Source organism: Stegostoma tigrinum, chromosome 8 (assembly GCF_030684315.1).
Source record: "Stegostoma tigrinum isolate sSteTig4 chromosome 8, sSteTig4.hap1, whole genome shotgun sequence".
Taxonomy (NCBI): Eukaryota; Metazoa; Chordata; class Chondrichthyes; order Orectolobiformes; family Stegostomatidae; genus Stegostoma; species Stegostoma tigrinum.
In genome coordinates this window covers 97,379,591-97,400,292 of record NC_081361.1, presented here as the reverse complement: position 1 = coordinate 97,400,292, position 20,702 = coordinate 97,379,591, and the positions used below count along the sequence as shown (strand labels likewise).

The 20,702-nt window shown below is 47.5% G+C and overlaps 1 protein-coding gene across 3 annotated transcripts in view; it reads left to right on the top strand.

The window, feature by feature from the left end:
* Positions 1 to 20,702, top strand: part of ttll7 (tubulin tyrosine ligase-like family, member 7) — a 283,625-nt gene that overhangs the window by 175,043 nt on the left and 87,880 nt on the right. For all 3 annotated transcript variants that reach the window (XM_059648159.1, XM_059648158.1, XM_059648157.1), the window contains 2 exons: positions 1,025 to 1,111; positions 2,478 to 2,649. In XM_059648159.1, coding sequence (XP_059504142.1) covers positions 1,025 to 1,111; positions 2,478 to 2,649 — 259 coding nt within the window. The remainder of the gene's footprint in view (positions 1 to 1,024; positions 1,112 to 2,477; positions 2,650 to 20,702) is intronic.

Below are 20,702 nucleotides of genomic sequence, written 5' to 3'. Positions count from 1 at the left end.
TTTCCCCCTCGTGCTCGCCGTCACCATCCTAGGAAAAAGGCTCTCCCTATCCACCCTATATAACCCTCTGATTATTTTATATGTTTCAATTAAGTCACCTGTCAACCTTCTTCTCTCTAATGAAAACAGCCTCAAGTCCCTCAGCCTTTCCTCGTAAGACCTTCCCTCCATACCAGGCAACATCCTGGTAAATCTCCTCTGCACTGGTGAGGAACTGGCGAGGTAACAGGAGAGTGACTACCCTTTAAATCAAGGTGGCACGGTGGCTCAGTAGTTAGCGCTGCAGCCTCACAGCGCCAGGGACCCGGGTTCAATTCCACCCTCGGGTGACTGTCTGTGTGGAGTTTGTACATTCTCCCCGTGTCTGCGTGTGTTTCCTCTGGGTGCGCTGTCCCACGGTCCAAGATGTGCAGGGTGGGTGGTTTAGCCATGGTACATAGAGTTACAGGGTTAGAGTAAGGGGGTGAATCTGGGTGGGATGCTCTGCGGAGGGTCAGTGTGGACTTGTTTTCCGAATGGCCTGTTTCCATACTATAGAGGTTCTATGAATTTGACTGATTATGGCATCAAAGAGCCAGAGCAAAAATGGAGTCAATAGGAATCAAGAAGCAATATCTTTGCTGACTCCCATCATCAACATCCTAGGACTTACCATTGTTCAGAAACTCAGTGGACGTGCTGCGTAAACACAGTGGCTACAAGAATAGCTCAGAGGCTGGAAATACTGTGGCAAGTAACTCATCTCCTGACTCCCAAAAGCCTGTCTGCCATCTATAAGGCACAACTCAGGAATGTGATGGAATACTGTGCACTTGCCTGGGTAATACATTGCCATTCCCTCAGTGTCACTGAATCAGAATTCTGGAATTCTGTCCCTAAGGACATGGTGGGTCAACATAGCAAATATGGACTGCAGTGGTTCAAGAAGGGTGGGGGGTGGGGGGAGGGCGGTGGGGGTGGTGGGGCGGTGTTTGTTAAGTGACTGACTCGGTTGACAGGAATTCTCATGTTGATCCTTCTAAAGGAGGAAGACATCCTGGATCTCCTGGAGCAGTGTGAAGTGGATGATGAGAAGCTTCTCGGGAAGTCACCCCGTCAGAGGGGGCCAAAGGTATGGACTTAGCTCCAGACAGCAAGTGTTCATTCTCGCAAGGCACCTCACATCTTGCTTAGGACAACCCAGTCAATCAGTGGTCAACATTGCTGCCTCACAGTGCCAGGGACCCAGGTTCGATTCTAGCCTCGGGCGTCTGTCTGTGTGGAATCTGCACATTCTCCCCGTGACTGCGTGGGTTTCCTCTGGTTTCCTCCCACAGTCCAAAGATGTGGAGATTCAGTGGATTGGCCATGCTAAATCGCCCATAATGTCCAGGGATGTGCAAGCTAGGGGAATTACCTCCAGAAAATGCAGTGTTACTGGGATAGGCTGGGATGGATTGCTCTGCAGAAGGTTGATACAGACTTGTTGCCCATATGGCCTCATTCTGCACTGATTCTGTGATTCAAATTGACAGCCAATGGAAGTTTTAAGAACCCCTGATTTAGCACCAGGACATGGGGCCATAATTACTATGGGCATCTTTTGGACAGCTCCTCCCAACATTGGGTAGGGCATGCCAAGCCACTGTTGGATCATTGAAGGCCTTCATTGCTGAATCTGTCGGTATCTGGGACCCTCTTCCTACAATTCTTCAGGCAGTGTGCCGAGTTTGAATCTCGCCAGGCCCACCCTAGGGCTAATGGCAGGATATTTCTTCCTTCACAGGCTCTGTGAGTTCATGAAGAAGCCCCTTTCCCAGTTTCTAATTTCCTCCCTTCCCGACTGCCTGAGTGGGATTTGGGATTCCTTCGCTAGGCCAGCATTTATTGCCCATCCCTAATTGCCCACAGAACAGTTAAGAGTCAACCACTTTGCTGTGGGTCTTGAGTCACACGTAGTCCAGGCCAGGTAAGGGCATTAGTGAACCAGACATAGTAAGAACTGCCGATGCTGGGGCCAGAGATAACACAGGGTGGACCTGGAGGAACACAGCAGGTCAAGCAGCATTCAGAGGAGTAGGAAAGTTGACGTTTCTGTAGTAGGATCCTGACCCGAAGTATCAACTTTTCTGCTCCTCTGATGCTGTCTGTCCTGCTGTGTTCCTCCAGCTCCACAGTGTGATATCTCTGACCCCAGCATTGGTAGTTCTTACTATCTCTTGAGTAAATTATAAGCCCATTATGAAGCCCCCATTTCTGAAGAAGGGTCCCAAACTGCCCTGAGATAACAAGGTGTAGAGCTGGATGAACACAGCCGGCTAAGCAGCATCAGAGGAGCAGGAAAGCTGACATTTCGGGCCTAGACCCTTCTTCAGAAACTCCCTCTGCTTGGTGTACAAATGTGAGCCTTGGCAGAGAACTGAAAAGCAGGTATTTTACTCTGTGCACGTCGAGGAGTGTCTGTGGTAAAAAGTGGCAATTCCTTTTGTGTCCTGCAGCAGTTATTCTCAATGCCCGAGACAACGGAACCAAATTCACGAAAATATGACGAGAGCAGCAGCAGTAGCGGCAACAGTAGCTGTAGCTCAGACACTGACGAAGAGGAGCTAAGAGATAAAACATTTATGTATGTTCGAAAAGGAAGAAAGTATGAATCTCCAGAACGATCGAGTAAGTTTCCCAGTGTGCCTGTATTTACTGAGATCTTGTTAAATAAACACTAGCTATGAAGTAAGTTATAGAAAGCTCCTATTGATGAAAAGAGAGACACTTTGCCAAAGTGTTTTTTTTGTCTTGCACTCATCAGGACAAATGCAAGAATGCCAAATTGCAAGTGATCACAACAATCTATACAGGTGCTAATTTTCCAAGGCCACTCTGATTATTTTGGGTATTGCTTTGGAGAAAGCATTGAAGAAACATAGCCCAACCCACCACCCACTTCCCCCAACAAACTTATGGTAATTCAAAAAAGGTTCAAGGCTTGAACATATGCTATTTATTTGCAGCTAACAGGTTTCCTGCGTATCTACGTGTGGCTTCTAACAAGTGCAAATGAACCATGTTACAAGTTCCACTGATCATCTTCAATTGTTAGTGTGATTATTAGTACACTCAGGATTGATCAGCAGGCACACATCAATCATGGAATAACATCTACCAGTACTCATTTTGTTTCAGTTTCTCAATCATAGTCTGGTTGAATGTACTTACCTTTCATTATCTCCTTTCTACAACTTTTCCTTTCAATAGAAAACTAGGCAAGGAGTACTCCAGCCCTAATATGAGTTCCAATGCCTGCAGTAGCAGGGTTGCTGACTGAAAAATCTTTTTGCTGTAGGACCATGATCTATCCCACCTTCCTCCTTCTCTCACACTTCGCACTGTTTCAGAACAACCGTGGATATTCTGTGATAATGCTGTAGTGCCTTGAGCCCCATGGCCCTCAAGAAATGGAGCTTTCTATTCTTGGTCATGTGTCTGTGGAGAGGTCTACCTCGAAGAGTTATCTCAAACTCTTGTCTTTATGGCTTTTTTTCTGACAATATTTTCCCCTAAGTGAAGACAGGGAACGTGAGAATTCCGGTCAAATTTACCCAACCTCCAGAACAAGGCTTCTGGACATCATAGCAAGAGTTTGATGTTCTTCAGAGGTTGTTTCCAGACTCATTATGGTTGAGGCCCCAGCTTGTGTAGCTCATTCCTCATCATTCTGACAGCTTTCCCATTATCGTTTGGGCAGAGGCCCAACAGAGGGATCTGGATAGACCAGCACCCATCTTTTGTGGAAGTCCCTTTCTCCAGTTTCTAAAGCGAGGTGGGGACTGTGCTCCCCACTTCCAGTTGGCCCAGGCCCTCTTTTGCCAGAACTTTCCAAATCCCTGTACCAAAATAGAAAGGCCTGGAGGCCAACATGTTAAATCACTTCATCATTTGGAACTGGAGAAAGGCATTGCTGGGTCATAGAGTTAGGGAAATTTTAAATTTTCAAAAGTTTTATTATGCATAAGATTATTTGGTCCATTCCCACTCGTACAATATTACTCAATCGTGTGGTGTTAAATATATAGGCCTTTGGATCTGGACTTTTACCACCAGTTCTTAGGGACAAACTGATCCATTAGGCCCCAGTTATGGTGAGAAGGAAATCCCCAACAAATTCCGACCCAAACATCTCTTTCTTACTCGGTATCTGATAAACCAAATCCCTATCTCTGGCTTCGCATACTGCTGCTCCTCTATCCTGGTCTTCTATCCTGACCCCCAGGCTTTGATCTTGATGTCTAGTTTCACAGCTCATTCTCAGTCTCTGATCCCAATCACAATCTTTGAAGATCTCTGGTCTCCTCACTCAGCTCCCATTGACCTGAAGGCACTTGACCCCCGAGCCTTGACCACCTCAAATCCCGGCACTTGACCCCTTGTTGCCTCAATCCTTGGCTTCCTTGATCCCTTGCCTTCTTAACCCCTGGTTTCCTTATTTCATAGCATTCTAGTTCATCAGCCTCCTGCCCTGACATCTGACCCATCAATCATTGGATTCTTCTTTGTAAGCCTTAGCCCCCAACCACCTTGACCCACCTAGTCTCCCTGATCCTCAACCTCACTTCCTTGGGGGTAATTGTGAAATTAAGTAGTAGCTCGATCTTACATTGCTTACCGTCAACAGGCTGCTGCCTGTATTTGGGGAGCTGTGAGTCTCAAAGTTGAGGCTTGAGGAGTAAAATAACAGCCTTGTTTATGTTTCTGCACCATTGTTGGGGATTATACCTCCTGTGGCTTCCTTTGCCTCTGTTAAAACATAAATCTTACATTTATCTTGCGAGACATTTACAGGACATCCGAAAGAATTTTAACACAAATGGGGTGGCACGGTGGCTCAGTGGTTAGCCCTGTAACCTCACAGCACCAGGGATCCAGGTTCAATTCCAGCCTCAGGTGACTGTCTGTGTGGAGTTTGCACATTCTCCCTGTGTCTGCGTGAGTTTCCTCCCACAGTCCAAAGATGTGCAGGCTAGGTGGATCAGCCATGCTGAATTGCCCGTAGTGTTCAGGGATGTGTGCGTTGTAGGGGGATGGGTCTGGGTGGGATGCTTCAGGGGCAGTGTAGACTTGGTGGGCCAGAGGGCCTGTTTCCACACTGTAGGGAATCTAATCTAAAAGTTCTTTTATGGTACCATCACTTTTAATATAAGAATCATAGCAGCCAATTTGTACACAGCTCTCAAAGTGGTAATGATCAGTAATGATCATGGCGAACAAAGGTAGAAATTGCTGGAGAACTAAAAAAGTCACTAGACTCAACTAGTTAACTGTTTTTTCTCCGTAGATGCTGTCACACCTGCTGAGTTTCTCCAGCAGGATGGGCCTCAGTTTATTGTTTTGTTCACCCAAAATCAGCATTCCCACCTCCCCCTACCCCCCTGCCCAACCCTGCTCCACCAATAGTGCACGGTGCCTCCATATGGCAATCTGTCAGCCTGCACTGAGCCTCAAACCCACAAAACTACGTTTTGATCACATACTAATGCACTAGATATTCGGAATACAGTCAAATTTTAAAGCCTGCCAGCGTGCCAAAGTTGGCAGAGTGATAAATAGTGAGAACAATATCAATTGTTTGCAACGGGACTTAAATGGATTAACAGAATAGGCAGACATATGTTGGATGGAATTTAATATAGAGGTGTGAGTTGATGCCTTTTGCAGAAGGGATAAGGAGAGACAACATAGACGGGAGACGGTTCGAGGGGCTGAATGGCCTATTTCTGTTCCTGTTGTCCCTAATGGTACACTTTTAAGAGTGAGCAGGGATCCAGGTGGCTCATGCGTATCAATCTTGAAAGTGACACGATGTATTGAGAGATTGGTCAGCAAACCACATGGGATGTTAGGTTTCATAAATACAGGAAATGTGTACAAAAGCAGGAAAGTTTCGCTGCATCTATACAGATCCGATTCTTATGGGGACACAACTGAAAAATGTGTCATGTTTTGGTCGCCACACTTCAGTGAGAACGTGAGTGTCCTTGAGAGGCTGCAGAGGAGACTTACAGAATGTTCCTTCCTTTCTATGCCCCTCAGAATTTTCTCCATCAGAATCATGTCTCCTTAATCTCCTCTGCTCTAAGGAAAATAACCAGTCTCTTTAATCTCTCTTTATAACTTAAACTGTCCAGCTGAGGCAACATCCTGGTAAATCTCCTCTGCACCATCTCCAGGCCAATCGCATCCCTCCTATAACATAGATTCGGAACTCCACGCATTGCTGTAACTGTGGCCTCACAGATGTTTATCCAGTTCCAACATCACATCCCTGCTCTTTAACTCTGGTGAATTTTCCTGTAGAGGTGGTAGATGTGGAACCTGTCATGATATTGGTGAAGTATTTAGATGTGGATTTGTGTTGCCAAGGTTTGCAGCTCTCCGCGGAATGTCACCTTGCGGCGGTGGAGAGATTATGCACTTTTTGATGATGTTTTAAGCCATGCTATTGGACGTTCCTCCTTTCTGATTGGGCCACCCTTGGCAACCATGTAAGGGGGCAGTGCCAGACAAAGTACGATCCAAAAACGCCCTCTAGGGGCAGAACAGCTGCGAAGATGGAAGAAGGGTGCAGCCGGTATGGTGATCTTTGCCATCCTGGGTAATCATGCCACCAAGATGTGCCCAAAAACCTGCCATGAGCTGGCAATGTTGGCACCTCAAGGTCCTCGCGTCCAAGTTTCTCCCAAGTCTTGTGGCCGGGGAGATTTGGTGACCAGTACAAGGCTGTGAACCTGGGCATCCCGCGGTCAGGGCTCTGGATATAGGCAGCAGATGTGTGAAGAACAATGGACTCATCACTGGGACAGAGAAGTCTATGGGCAGCAACATCTGTCACTGAACAGCTGTGTTCAGGATACCCTGCAGTCACCCACAACGGCCTAATATCAGCTGTGGAGACCCGTCCCCTTGCAGGATCACCACCCTCATGATCAAACTCTGCAGTTTGCAATTTGGAACGTTGGAACACTCGTGGATCATCTTCAGAGCCACCGTCCAGAAAGGAGAACTGGGGAGAGTGAGATGAAGGTAAAATCTCGGGCATGTGCCTTCTGCTGGAAAGACAAGAGAGACAGTCATTCCTTTATGCACAACGTTGATTTTGTCATCTAGTATAGGAACTAGGATGTGCTGCTAGACTCCTCCCCAATCCCCAGCTGTATGAGCGAAAAACCTGTGATACTTCACCTCTGGCTAAGCTGTAACCCATCTATGCCAGTCATCAACTTTTATGCCCTGACCCTTGACTCTTTGTGAAGGGAAGGTCCCGTTCTGCAGGACTTTGATACCATGATTGGCCATAACTCTGATGTGTGTGGAGGGACCATTGGGGAGAAGCAGGTTGCGAGAAGACATCTGGGGTCTTCCTGCTGACAAAGTGTGTGCAGTATGGCTTTATTTTAATAAACACTGTCCTCCACATAAAAGACAAGTACAAAACCAACAGAAACATCCTACAACACAGCTCGGACACTACCTGAATTACCTCATTGTTTGAAGATCTAAGGGATGTCTGCACCACTGAACTTATGTGGGAGGGTCTGATGTCTGCTGGACAGAGCATTGTTTGATCAATGATCAAATTCCATCTAGGACAATGTCATCGGAAGAACTCAAACGTTTAATGACTCCATCCTAAAGCAGCTCTTGACCAAAGAGAAAAGCAATATGGAACAGAAGGAAGCCTTTTGACCTCTTGTAGCTGCACTGACTCTTCAAGCAAGTGTTGTGACCCCATGACAATCTCCTGCTTTCTCCTTAATACATGTCCCCCCCCCCCCTCATACCCTGCACCCTATTTCTATCCAAATAATCATCTGACACTACTTTGGACTGCATCTGCTGCCTGCTTGCCTACTCCACCAGCCTTGTCACATCCTACTGAAGTTCTATAATGTTCTTCCTCATGGCTCACAATGCCTTGATAAGGAAAGTGGGTGAAAGATTATTAACAGAACTGGACACAGTGTGGGGGGATGGAGAGATGGATAGAGAGATGCAGGAAGGTGGGGTAACCTGTCTGATTGTGTCAAGGAATTCCAAAGTCATCTTGTGGGCAGTCTTCACATACCCAACTCAATTCCAGAACAGTGGAATCAAATAAAGTTGGCTGCACTAGACGCTTGTTGTAGACCATTGAGTTTGAGCATCATTGCTACCAGAGACCGGGTCGACAAATAGCTGCAGAAGGAATAAAAGTGGCCAGCCTTTGCTACATGATGGAACGATCCAAGTCAAGAAGGCAGCATTATAACAGCTCATGGCTGACTCCTAAAGACAAATCTAGAATAATTGCAATGTGGAAGAGGCCTGAGAAATCTAACAGAACATTGACTGGCATGACATACAGCATTTTTCGACCCGCCGGTGCCATTATTAGACCAAGGTCAATGGAAAAATACCCTTTGTCCCCAGGACAGCGTCTCTCTTACAAAGAACATTTCCGACAGCTAGGATTGGACAATAAATTCTGATGATGTTATGAGTGAATAAAAACAAACTCCTCAACTATGAATCAACAATGACAGCCGCTACTCCCCAGTCCCCTGTGATGGACCATCATGACTGGGAGGTTTGCAGCAAGTGATTAAGGAGGTGAAAAACAACAAACAGACCTGTCCTGATTCTGTTTCAGAGCTGATGCTTATGCTCACAACGCTTGGCCTCTTTCTGTGCATGGCTCCACGACTCTCTCTGGAATTTAACTCAATGGTGAAGTTGATTGGGCCAAGGTCACCACCCTGAGGACCCCTCTATCTTAACACCGTTACACCCCATCCTTCCCCCAACCCCCCCCAACACACTGCATCCACACATGCTGTAAAGTGCACAGCTTTGATTAAAGAAGAACAAGATCCAAACTGAAATAATTTCACAGAGACTGGTATCCTGTCACCAAGCCACCCTTTACTTACATGTGCCTGGTACACTGGCTCTGGCCATCCAGCTGAGAGTCAGTCCCTTGAACTCAAATTGTCTCTCTTGCTTAGAGGAGGCATGTGCTATTCCTGCCACTGTTTCACTGTCCCCCCCCCACCAGGCCCAGGAATATCAGGTTTAGCCTGGTGCAGAGTCTTCTCCCCATCAGCAACTCTGCTGGAGCTACCCCTATTGAGCATGACGGGTGGTCTTATAATCCAACAGGAACTGGGATAGTTTGGTATGAAGTGACGCTGTAGGCTGCTCCTCTAAGCTTCAACGTATGGACTGCTCTTTCTGCGAGACCATTGGATGATGGATGGTATGGAACTGTCCTAATGTGCCGAATGCCATTTGACTTCAGGAAGTATTGGAATTCCCTGCTGATAAATCCCTGAATTTGCCGAACAAACGGTATGCACGTCCAACCACTTTGAATGGGTGTCTGCAATGACCAGGAACATGGATCCTATGAAAGGACCGGCCTAGCCAACATGCAACTGAGCCCAGGGTTTTGCCAGCGATTCCCACGAATGTGGGGGTGCTGCTGGTGTCAATCACTGCACAGACTAACGGGCATTTCTTTGTATCTGTCTCCCCTCAAACCAGACATCAAAACCTGAGATAATAAAATGTGAGGCTGGATGAACACAGCAGGCCAAGCAGCATCTCAGGAGCACAAAAGCTGACGTTTCGGGCCTAGACCCTTCATCAGAGAGGGGGATGGGGAGAGGGAACTGGAATAAATAGGGAGAGAGGGGGAGGCGGACTGAAGATGGAGAGTAAAGAAGATAGGTGGAGAGAGTGTAGGTGGGGAGGTAGGGAGGGGATAGGTCAGTCCAGGGAAGACGGACAGGTCAAGGAGGTGGGATGAGGTTAGTAGGTAGCTGGGGGTGCGGCTTGGGGTGGGAGGAAGGGATGGGTGAGAGGAAGAACCGGTTAGGGAGGCAGAGACAGGTTGGACTGGTTTTGGGATGCAGTGGGTGGGGGGGAAGAGCTGGGCTGGTTGTGTGGTGCAGTGGGGGGAGGGGACGAACTGGCCTGGTTTAGGGATGCAGTAGGAGAAGGGGAGATTTTGAAACTGGTGAAGTCCACATTGATACCAGTAGGCTGCAGGGTTCCCAGGCGGAATATGAGTTGCTGTTCCTGCAACCTTCGGGTGGCATCATTGTGGCACTGCAGGAGGCCCATGATGGACATGTCCTCTAGAGAATGGGAGGGGGAGTGGAAATGGTTTGCGACTGGGAGGTGCAGTTGTTTGTTGCGAACTGAGTGGAGGTGTTCTGCAAAGCGGTCCCCAAGCCTCCGCTTGGTTTCCCCAACGTAGAGGAAGCCGCACCGGGTACAGTGGATGCAGTATACCACATTGGCTGATGTGCAGGTGAACCTCTGCTTAATGTGGAATGTCATCTTGGGGCCTGGGATGGGGGTGAGGGAGGAGGTGTGGGGACAAGTGTAGCATTTCCTGCGGTTGCAGGGGAAGGTGCCGGGTGTGGTGGGGTTGGAGGGCAGTGTGGAGCGAACAAGGGAGTCACGGAGAGAGTGGTCTCTCCGGAAAGCTGACAGGGGAGGGGATGGAAAAATGTCTTGGGTGGTGGGGTCAGATTGTAAATGGCGGAAGTGTCGGAGGATAATGCGTTGTATCCGGAGGTTGGTAGGGTGGTGTGTGAGAACGAGGGGGATCCTCTTGGGGCAGTTGTGGCGGGGGCGGGGTGTGAGGGATGTGTCGCGGGAAATGCGGGAGACGCGGTCGAGGGCGTTCTCGATCACTGTGGGGGGAAAGTTGCGGTCCTTAAAGAACTTGGACATCTGGGATGTGTGGGAGTGGAATGTCTTATTGTGGGAGCAGATGCGGCGGAGGCGGAGGAATTGGGAATAGGGGATGGAATTTTTGCAGGAGTGTGGGTGGGAGGAGGTGTATTCCAGGTAGCTGTGGGAGTCGGTGGGCTTGAAATGGACATCAGTTACAAGCTGGTTGCCTGAGATGGAGACTGAGAGGTCCAGGAAGGTGAGGGATGTGCTGGAGATGGCCCAGGTGAACTGAAGGTTGGGGTGGAAGGTGTTGGTGAAGTGTTGAGGCAGCCTGACGCCCTGTACCACACAATTTCCAAATACCACTCACTAATCGAGGCCTTAAGGTTTTATTGGCACTTCTGACTAACATGGTAATGTTCGTTTTGTGGTGAAACCTGAAATTGTAGTAGTTTCATTCTACAAACTCTGTCTTGGCAGTGTGTGCTGTCAATCTACCTGTGCTTACAAGTACCAAGCCTGTTTCCACTTGAGTTGATTTACTGCTGATATCTGTTTTCTCATCCAACCTTTAGGCTCTTTTCCGCGAGTGATTGATTGGCCAACAATAATGCAATTGCAGCAAATCTACTAGCACAGAGGTACCCAAAGCTTTGTCTTTAAGGGTCACACAGGTGCGTAGACGGAGCCCCTGAGGACAGAATAGGAACGCTTATTCCTTCTCGTTCATCTATGATCTCAGTAGCCCAATCAATGAGGCAACTTGCTTAACTAAAGTCGCTATTCAACCTCCAGGGTGGCAAAATTCAAACAGCCCAGACCGTCAATTCTCAAGCACTTTCTCAAAGTTTATCTAGACTTTGAGGACCTGATTACAAGGGTCTGGAAGGCCACACTTGGAGGGTAGGCAGTGATGGGGGCTAAGTGTGGTCTAATTGCAATGCCACTCGATAAGATGTGGTGGTGCTGGGTTTTGGACTGGGGCTGGACAAGGTCGGAAATCACATGACTCCAGGTTATAGTCCAACAGGTTTATTTGAAATCACAAGCTTTCGAAGTGCTGCCCCTTCGTCAAGTGATTCAGCTGTCAGAGAGGCGGCGCTCGGAAAGCTTGTGATTTCAATTAAACCTGTTAGATTATAACCTGGTGTTGTGTGATTTCTGACACTGCACAAGGAATTCAGATGCCCAAGCTAATGCCTGTGGACTCGTGGGTTCCGGTTCCACCATGGCAGTTCTTGGCATTTAAATTCAGGTAATAAATCCTGAATATAAGGCTTGTCTCCATGCTGTGACCACATCATCAACTGCTGTAAAACACCATCTGGTTCACTTTAGGGCAGGAAATCTGCCATCTGTACCTGCTGTGGCCTATGTGACTCCAGACCCACAGCAAGGGGTCTCTTAACTGTTGTCAAGGGCAGTTAGGGATGTGTGACCCAGCCTGCGATACCCACATCCCATGAAAGAATTAGTAAAAGCTGGTTGTGCGGCTGCAGGCTTCAGACCCTTGCTCCTCCCTGTCTAGTAACTGTGGGCCCCAGGGCAGTCGTTAAACCTATTTACAACCCACTCTGCAGCTCTGATGTGCTGCATTGAAGGGAAAGTGTTTAGGAGCACCTGGACTTCATGAAAGGCACTGCTGAACTGATTGTTCCGATGGCGCTCTCGTGGTGCAGTGGCAGTGTCCCTAGCCCTGGGCTGGGAGGCTCAGCTTCAGCTCTCACCTGCTGCAGAGGTGTATAATAACATCTCTGAACAGGTTCATCAGGAAAAATGTTAAATTAAACAAAAAAAATTCAGAATCTTATGCAGTTGAGGGCTGATTTGTGAATCCAGCTGTCATTTGCATACATGGATCCAACTCAAAGAAACATAGACCAAAGCTAAGGCAGACAATGGGAAGAGAAGTATTTACAGGATATCCTAAGTTACAGACTCAGTAAAAATACCCAACTATTTAAAGAGTAATCCACAAGTTTACTTCAGATTGATAAAGTCATTGCACATGTTAAGTGTCAAATTATTGACAATTTAGCATCGTAAATATGTTTGGGAAAGAAATAGAACAATGCATGCTTGTAGACTCAAATTGTGCTCTTTTGTCCTTCTACAGGCAGGTTCAACATGTCTGGGTCCACCAAAGTGGATAGTGAGAGATTTGAAGCCTAATAACAGTAGTAGTAAGGAGGGAAAGCAGTATCCCACGGTAAAGTGGGAAACGAGAAGGCTGAGTGAAGAAACAGAACCAATAGCAATGGAATTTAGAGACAGAGTTGCAAGATATTCCCAGACATAGAGAACAAACTTGCATCTAAATCTGCCAGCAAACAGCAGATGTCTGATTTCAGGATTCTTTATATTTTATGCCGGAAATATAAATATATATATATATATATATATATATAGAGATAGAGAATAAATATAAAATAAACTATGCATGTTTTCTGAAGCCTTCAGTAATACTTGGAATTTTATGCAGCACCGTCAGGAACAAAAACAGAAGTAGCTGGAAAAGCTCAGCAGGTCTGGCGGCATCTGTGAAGAGAAAATCAGAGTTAACGTTTCGGGTCTGGTGACCCTCCCTCAGAACACTGTGTGTGAATAAATTATCTATTTCAGATTTAATGAGTGATCCATTGCCCACTGCCATTTATGGAAGATAGCTCTTGTTTGCTAACAATCTGACCCCAACTGTCAGTCTATGCCCCAATTCCCTACCCTTCTCCACAGCTCTGCGAATGTTTGCTTTTTTAAACACTATTTTGAAGTTCGCCGACTGAATCCATTGTTAATGAACGCACATGCACATGTTTGAGGGAGCACCAAAACAGAGACAGTTGACGCAATTCAGGTGGAGATATTGCAATGGAACAGGATTGCACCAGTAAAGAGAAAGCTGTACCATACCAATGAAAAGCAAATCCAGTAAAACACTCCTCACCTGAAGAGACACAACAATACTTGTTATAGTCTTTGGTTGACCTTGGGTGTAGATCAGCTGTGGTCCAAGTTGGACCAGTCTCTGGAGAAAGGGGCTTCAGTACTAGTTTTGCCACATTCCCCTGGCAGTAGCTGATCACCTCTGGTTCCTGCTGCTGTACTCTACTCTTGTCCATGGCTCCTGGTGCCATGGTCTTTATGCAGTGGGGTGACATGTGTTGTTCCTTCCGCTGTGGCAAGCCAATGGCTGTGGACCACACAGAAATATGATGATGATGAGTCAGGGGAGGAGGATAATGTCAAGCTCCCTGCAGCTGTAAAGACATACTTAGTGGTAGTAGGGGTGTGATGGGTGTGAGGGGTCAGTGTAGAGCTGAAGTTAAAATCAAATCAGCTTTGATCTTACTGGATGTGGAGCATGCCTGAAAGGTTGAGTGGCCTACTCTTGTTCTTCATGTGTTCGTAGTTCGTAGGAGAATCTGCCATAAAAGCGAGACCCAAAATGTTGGTCATCCTTCAGAGACATGACCACTGATAATGAAATAACAGCGCGACAGGATATGGAGGAAGTGCAGAGAATTGATGCTGATAAAGGCCCACATTGGTCCTAGTCTCGCAATGCATTGATGATAAAATTGTCACATGACTTCAGCTCCCCCCATGGCTTCACGTCTTCTCATCTCTGTAATATCCTCCAGCCTCAGACTCTGAGATCCCTGCATCCTTCTGATGCCGAACAGTTATGCATCCAGCCTTTCCATCATCTACAGCCCCCATTTCCAAACTCCCTCCATTGGTGGCAGTGTCTACATTTACCTGGGACCCAAATGTTGGAATGTCTTCCCAAAACCTCTCTTTCTCTTCCCATCGTGCCATGCCTCACAACATCAATTGCAAATTGCATTTGCATTGCAACTTTAAAAACAAGGTGCTTCACAGAGGCATTATCAGACAAAAATTTGCTGGAATTGTAGAAGCTCTACTTTGTGGAAGCAGATTCATCAAGTCCACACCAACTCTCCAAAGAGCATCCCACCCCCTACCCTATCGCTACATTTCCCACCCTAGACACTATGGGCAATTTAGAATGGTCAATCTGCCTAATCTGCATATTTTTGGACTGTGGGAAGAAACTGGAGCACCTGGAGGAATCCCATGCAGACACGGAGAATGCAAACTCCACACAGAATCAAACCTGGACCCCTGGCACTGTGAGACAGCTGTGCTAATCACTGAGTCACCACGCTGCCCACATGCTACTGAAACACATGAGAAAATATGGGGAGAGGATGACATAGAAGTCCAAAAGCCTTGGCCAATGTCCTGGGTCCATGGGTTTGAATTCCCCTGCAGGCAACTGGTGATATATAATATTAGACAGCGCAAAAGTGACTACCATCAATCATCATAAAATCTAAAATAAATAAAAATATCTGTAAATAAGAGTCTGATGATGACTGTGAACCCGTTGTCAATTGTTGGAAAAACCCATGTGGTTCACTAAAGTCCTTTAGGAAAGGAAACAACCATCCTTACCTGGTCTAGACTACATGTGACTTCAGACCCACAGGAATCTGATTGACACTTAACTGCCCAAAGGGCAGTTCAGGATGGGCAATAAACACTGTCCAGCCATCAATGCGCTCATCCTGTGACTGAAAAAAGGTAAAGTAATTTTTTAAAAATAATAATAAAAACAGGAATGTACTTGAGGGAAGGAAATCTGTCATCGTTACCTGGATCTGGCCTACTTGTGACTCTAAACCTGCTGCAATGCGGTTGACTTCTGTTTTTAAGTCAGCTTGTTCTGAGATGTTGCTACACACCTCTGAAACAGAGGGGACTTGAACCCAAGTCTCCTGGTACAGAGATAGGGACATTACTGCTGAAGCAGTCGGAGATCAAGAGCAATTAGAGAGGGGTCATAAATGCTAGAACTGTCCGCATTCCATGATTAAAGACAGGACACTAATACTTTGGATGGAGAAGTTAGCTTATAACCAGCAGAGAAATAGAAAGGTGGAGAGGTTTAGGATGGTATTTCCAGAGATGGGAACCTTAGTGACCAAAGGTGATGGAATGTTGAAATTCAGAGCTTAGTAGGAGAGCGGACTGGGATGACTGCAGAGGGTAATGTGGCTAAAAGAGGTGAGAGAACTATAGGAAGGCGTGAACAAAGATATGAACACAAGGAGGACAGTATTAAAGTTGAGGTAACAAAGTGTGAAGCTGGACGAACACAGCAGGCCAAGCAGCATCTCAGGAGCACAAAAGCTGACATTTCAGGCCTAGACCCTTCATCAGAGAGGGGGATGGGGTGAGGGTTCTGGAATAAATAGGGAGAGAGGGGGAGGCGGACCGAAGATGGAGAGGAGAATATAGGTGGGGAGGAAGGGAGGGGATAGTCAGTCCAGGGAAGACAGACAAGTCAAGGAGGTGGGATGAGGTGGTAGGTAGGAAATGGAGGTGCGGCTTGGGGTGGGAGGAAGGGATGGGTGGGAGGAAGAACAAGTTAGGGAGGTGGAGACAGGCTGGGCTGGTTTTGGGATGCAGTGGGGGGAGGGGATGAGCTGGGCTGGTTGTGTGGTGCAGTGGGGGGAGGGGACAAACTGGGCTGGTTTAGGGATGCAGTGGGGGAAGAGGAGATTTTGAAGCTTGTGAAGTCCACATTGATACCAGTGGGCTACAGGGTTCCCAAGCGGAATATGAGTTGCTGTTCCTGCAACCTTCGGGTGGCATCATTGTGGCACTGCTGGAGGCCCATGATGAGGAATGGGAGGGGGAGTTAAAATGGTTTGCGACTGGGAGGTGCAGTTGTTTATTGTGAACCGAGCGGAGGTGTTCTGCAAAGTGGTCCCCAAGCCTCCGCTTGGTTTCCCCAATGTAGAGGAAGCCACACTGGGTACAACGCATGCAGTATACCACATTGGCAGATGTGCAGGTGAACATCTGCTTAATATGGAATGTCATCTTGGGGCCTGGAATGGGGGTGAGGGAGGAGGTGTGGGGGCAAGTGTAGCATTTCCTGTGGTTGCAGGGGAAGGTGCTGGGTGCGGTGGGGTTGGAGGGTAGTGTGGAGTGGACAAGGGAGTCACGGAGAGATTGGTCTCTCCGGAAGGCAGACAAGGGTGGGGATGGAAAAATGTCTTGGGTGGTGAGGTCAGATTGTAGATGGCGGAAGTGTCAGAGGATGATGCGTTGTATTTGGAGGTTGGTGGGGTGGTATGTGAGAATGAGAGGGATCCTCTTGGGGTGGTTGTGGCGGGGGTGAGGTGTGAGGGATGTGTTGCGGGAAATGTGGGAGACGCGGTCAAGGGTGTTCTTGACCACTGCGGGCGGAAAGTTGCAGTCCTTGAAGAATGTGGACATCTGGGATGTGCGGGAGTGGAATGCCTCATCCTGGGAGCAGATGCGGCGGAGGCGAAAGAATTGGGAATCGGGGATGGAATTTTTGCAAGAGGGTGGGTGGGAGGAGGTGTATTCTAGGTAGCTGTGGGAGTCGGTGGGTTTGAAATGGACATCAGTTACTAGCTGGTTGCCTGAGATGGAGAGTGAGAGGTCCAGGAAGCTGAGGGATGTGTTGGAGATGGCCCAGGTGAACTTGAGGTTGGTGTGGAAGGTGTTGGTTAAAGTTGAGGTGTTGCTAGACCAGGATCCAGTGAGCACAGGGATGATGGACAGAATGACGTTGAAGAGTTTCTCAATGTCTGAAGTGTGATGTTCATGAGAAAACACAGGCAGTGATTCTTTTTGTTGCAATGTAACTGGCCTGTGCTGTCGAGATGAGGGAGGACACTCTATCTGCAACAGTGTAAAAGCATGAGCCTGCTGCAGTTAGCTCTGACTCAGTTGGCAGCCAAATTTGCGTTGCTTGCTGAATTCAATAATCCCACCTACCAAGTGGACTGGGGAGTCATTGGGGGTTGGGGATGGTGAGTTCTTGTCAAGTTCAGAGCGTCTACATCTCTGCCCCATCACAATTTCACCAGTGGCCTAACTGAAAACTCACTGTCAAGCTGTGAATCCTGACTGGGCATCCTGAACTTGCTACAGCTAATACAGCGTTGAGCTGGAGGAACACAGCAGGTCAGGCAGCATCAGGGGAGCAGGAAAGCTGACACTTCGGGTTGTGACCCTTCTTCAGAAATGGGAGAGGGGGAAAGGAGCTCTGAAATAAACAGAGAGGAGGGGTGGTGGTAGGTGAGTGCAGGTAGGGATTCGTCAGGTGGAAGAGAAGGTGGACAGGTTGTGTCAGGTCAAATGGTGGGGCTGAGAGTTCTGGTTGGTTACACACAAACATGCAAATCAGGAGCAGGAGTAGGCCATTCAGCCCCTCGAGTCTGTTCTACCATCCAATCAGATCATGGCTGATCTGCTTACACCACATTCCCCAACTGCACCTGATAATCTCTCAATCACTTGGTCATCGAGAATCCATCTGCAGCACCACTATCTGAAAAATATCCAAAGATTCTGCTTGCACTGCCTTTGAAAGAATCCCAAAGGTTCACAACCCTCAGAGTAAACATTTCTCCCATCTTTGTCCTCAACGGGCGACACCTTATTTTGAAACACTAAACACACCCCCATCCCCTGCAGTTCCAAATTCTCCCCCAAAAGGAAACATCGTCTCCATATGAACTGTGACAAGCCCCTCAGGATCTCATACTTTTCAATCAAGTTGCCTCTTACTCTTCAAGACTTCAGTGAATACAAGTCTAGACATCTGGGTCTCCCTCAGAAGAGAACCCACCCATTCCAGGTTGAAATTTCAGGCCGTTGGAAATACCTTGGGCAGCAGAAATGATACCAAAGATCCTCACCAAAGATCCTCAGATAGCGCCTTCCAAACCCACAACCACTTCCATCTAGAAGGACAAGGGCAGCAAAATCATGGGAGCACCAAGTTTCCCTCCAAGCCAGTCACCATTTTGACTTGGAAATAAGTTGCCGTTCCTTCAGTGTTGCTGGGTCAAAACCCTGGAATTCCTCCCCAAGGGCCTTGTGGGTCCAACCACTATCAGATAAATTGCAGCAGTTCAAGAGGATAGCTCACCTCCAGCTTCTCAAGGGGCAACTAGGGATGGGCAATAAATGCTGGCCCAGCCAATGACACCCACATCCCACAAAAATAAACTAAACAGCATTATGGCTCTACCTACACTAAATGGACTGCAATGTTTCAAGAAGGTAAATCACTGGCAGTTTCTCCAGAGTAATTAGAGATGGTTAATAACTGCTGGCCTAGCCAGCACACCCATATCTCACAAGTGAATGAAAAAAATCTACTTATCAGTCATGTGATGTGAGGAGATCCCTCTGCCAGCTCTTGCGGACCCCCTCCCTTGAGCTCTAATTCCAGGCCAAGACCTCCCAGTGTCCTTGCCGTTGCCTGACTGGGGTTTCGGTTTGGCAAGCCTCCCCTAGAAGAGGCAGTGAGAGTCCTTCAGTAGCTCTCCCGTCAGCCAACAAGACCCTTCCCACCTTCACAACATGGCGCCAATAAAAGCCGAGGATAAATGTTGCTGAGGCCACTGGAGATAACTCTCTTGCTTTTTGTCATAGTAAAGAATGAGTTTTTCTATGTCCACCAATGGGAAGGCTTTGGAATGTCTGGTCCAAAGCTCCGTGCCTCCGACTGTGCCACACTCCCTCGGTCCTGGGAGTTTCTTCAGCTCAGGTGTTGTTCCGTAATGTCTGGAGTGGGACTTGACCCGAACTGTGGTGGGGAGACAGTGATGTAATGATAATGCCACTGGAATAGTAACCCAGCGCCCTAGGTTAATGTTCTTGAGGTTAAAGGGATCAGATTGTGTGGAGAGAAATCAGGAACAGGGGATTGAGTTGGATGATCGTATTGAACAGGGAGTGGCTTGAAGGGCGAAGGGGCATACACTTGCTCCAGATTTCTATGTTTTTAACCTCGCGGCACAGAGGTGAGCGTGCTGTTTTGTCAAGACAGTAACAGTGTGCTCCTTTATTGACAGGAAGCAGTGGTACGAACAATGTACGTCAATTTATTAAGGACATCAGATGATGAATATTTGCCGTCTGAATTTCACAAGCCTACCACTCTCTGGACGACATTTCTTCAGCTAGAGAGTGGTGGGCTTGTGGAATTCATTGCCACGGAGTGCAGTGGAGGCCGGGACGTTGGATGCCTTCAAGGCAGAGATCGACAAATTCTTGATCTCAGAAGGAATCAAGGGCTATGGGGAGAGTGCAGGGAAGTGGAGTTGAAATGCCCATCAGCCATGATTTAAATGGCAGAGTGATATTGATGGGCCGAATGGCCTTATTTCCACTCCTGTGTCTTATGGTCTTCTGGGCAGACTGAATGGTTTCCTTCAACCGTCTTATAGAAGCATAGAAAATAGGAGCAGAAGTAGGTCATTTGGCCTTTCATGGTCACTCCCTGTTCAATATGATCATCCAACTCAATTGTAGGATCATGGCTGACCATTCAACTCAGTCCCTTCTTCCCGCTTTCTCCCCCCATCCTTTGATTCCTTGAGCCATAAGGACTCTATCTAACTCCTTCTTGAAAACATTGTGTTTTGTTCTTATCTATTTTCTGCGGCTGACAATTCCACAGGTCTACCACTCTCTGAAGAATAAGATATTTTCCGTTTCAGTCCTAAATTTCCTTCCCCTCATACTTAATCTGTGACCCCTGGTTCTGACCCCATCCCCCCAAACCCTCAAGTCATCAGGAACATCCTTCTTGTGGAAGTAAATATAATTTTAACTGACTCAGTCTCTCTTCATACATCACTCCTATCATCCCAGGAATCAGTCTTGGTAAATTGTCCTTCATAACCAAACCATCCTTCCTCAGATAAGGAGATCCGAACAACCCACAGTACTCCGGGTGTGGTCTCACCAAGGCCCCGTACAATTGCAGCAAGACATGCTAGCCCCTCTGCTCGAAACATAGAAGTCAGATATTGCCAGGTTAGAAGCCTTCAGCAGTCCAAAGATTGTTGTGTATTCCAACAGGCCTCCCACTCTACAAGAACAGAACACTCTTCGAGTGGAATCTGTGAAACCCAGTGAAGTGGTGG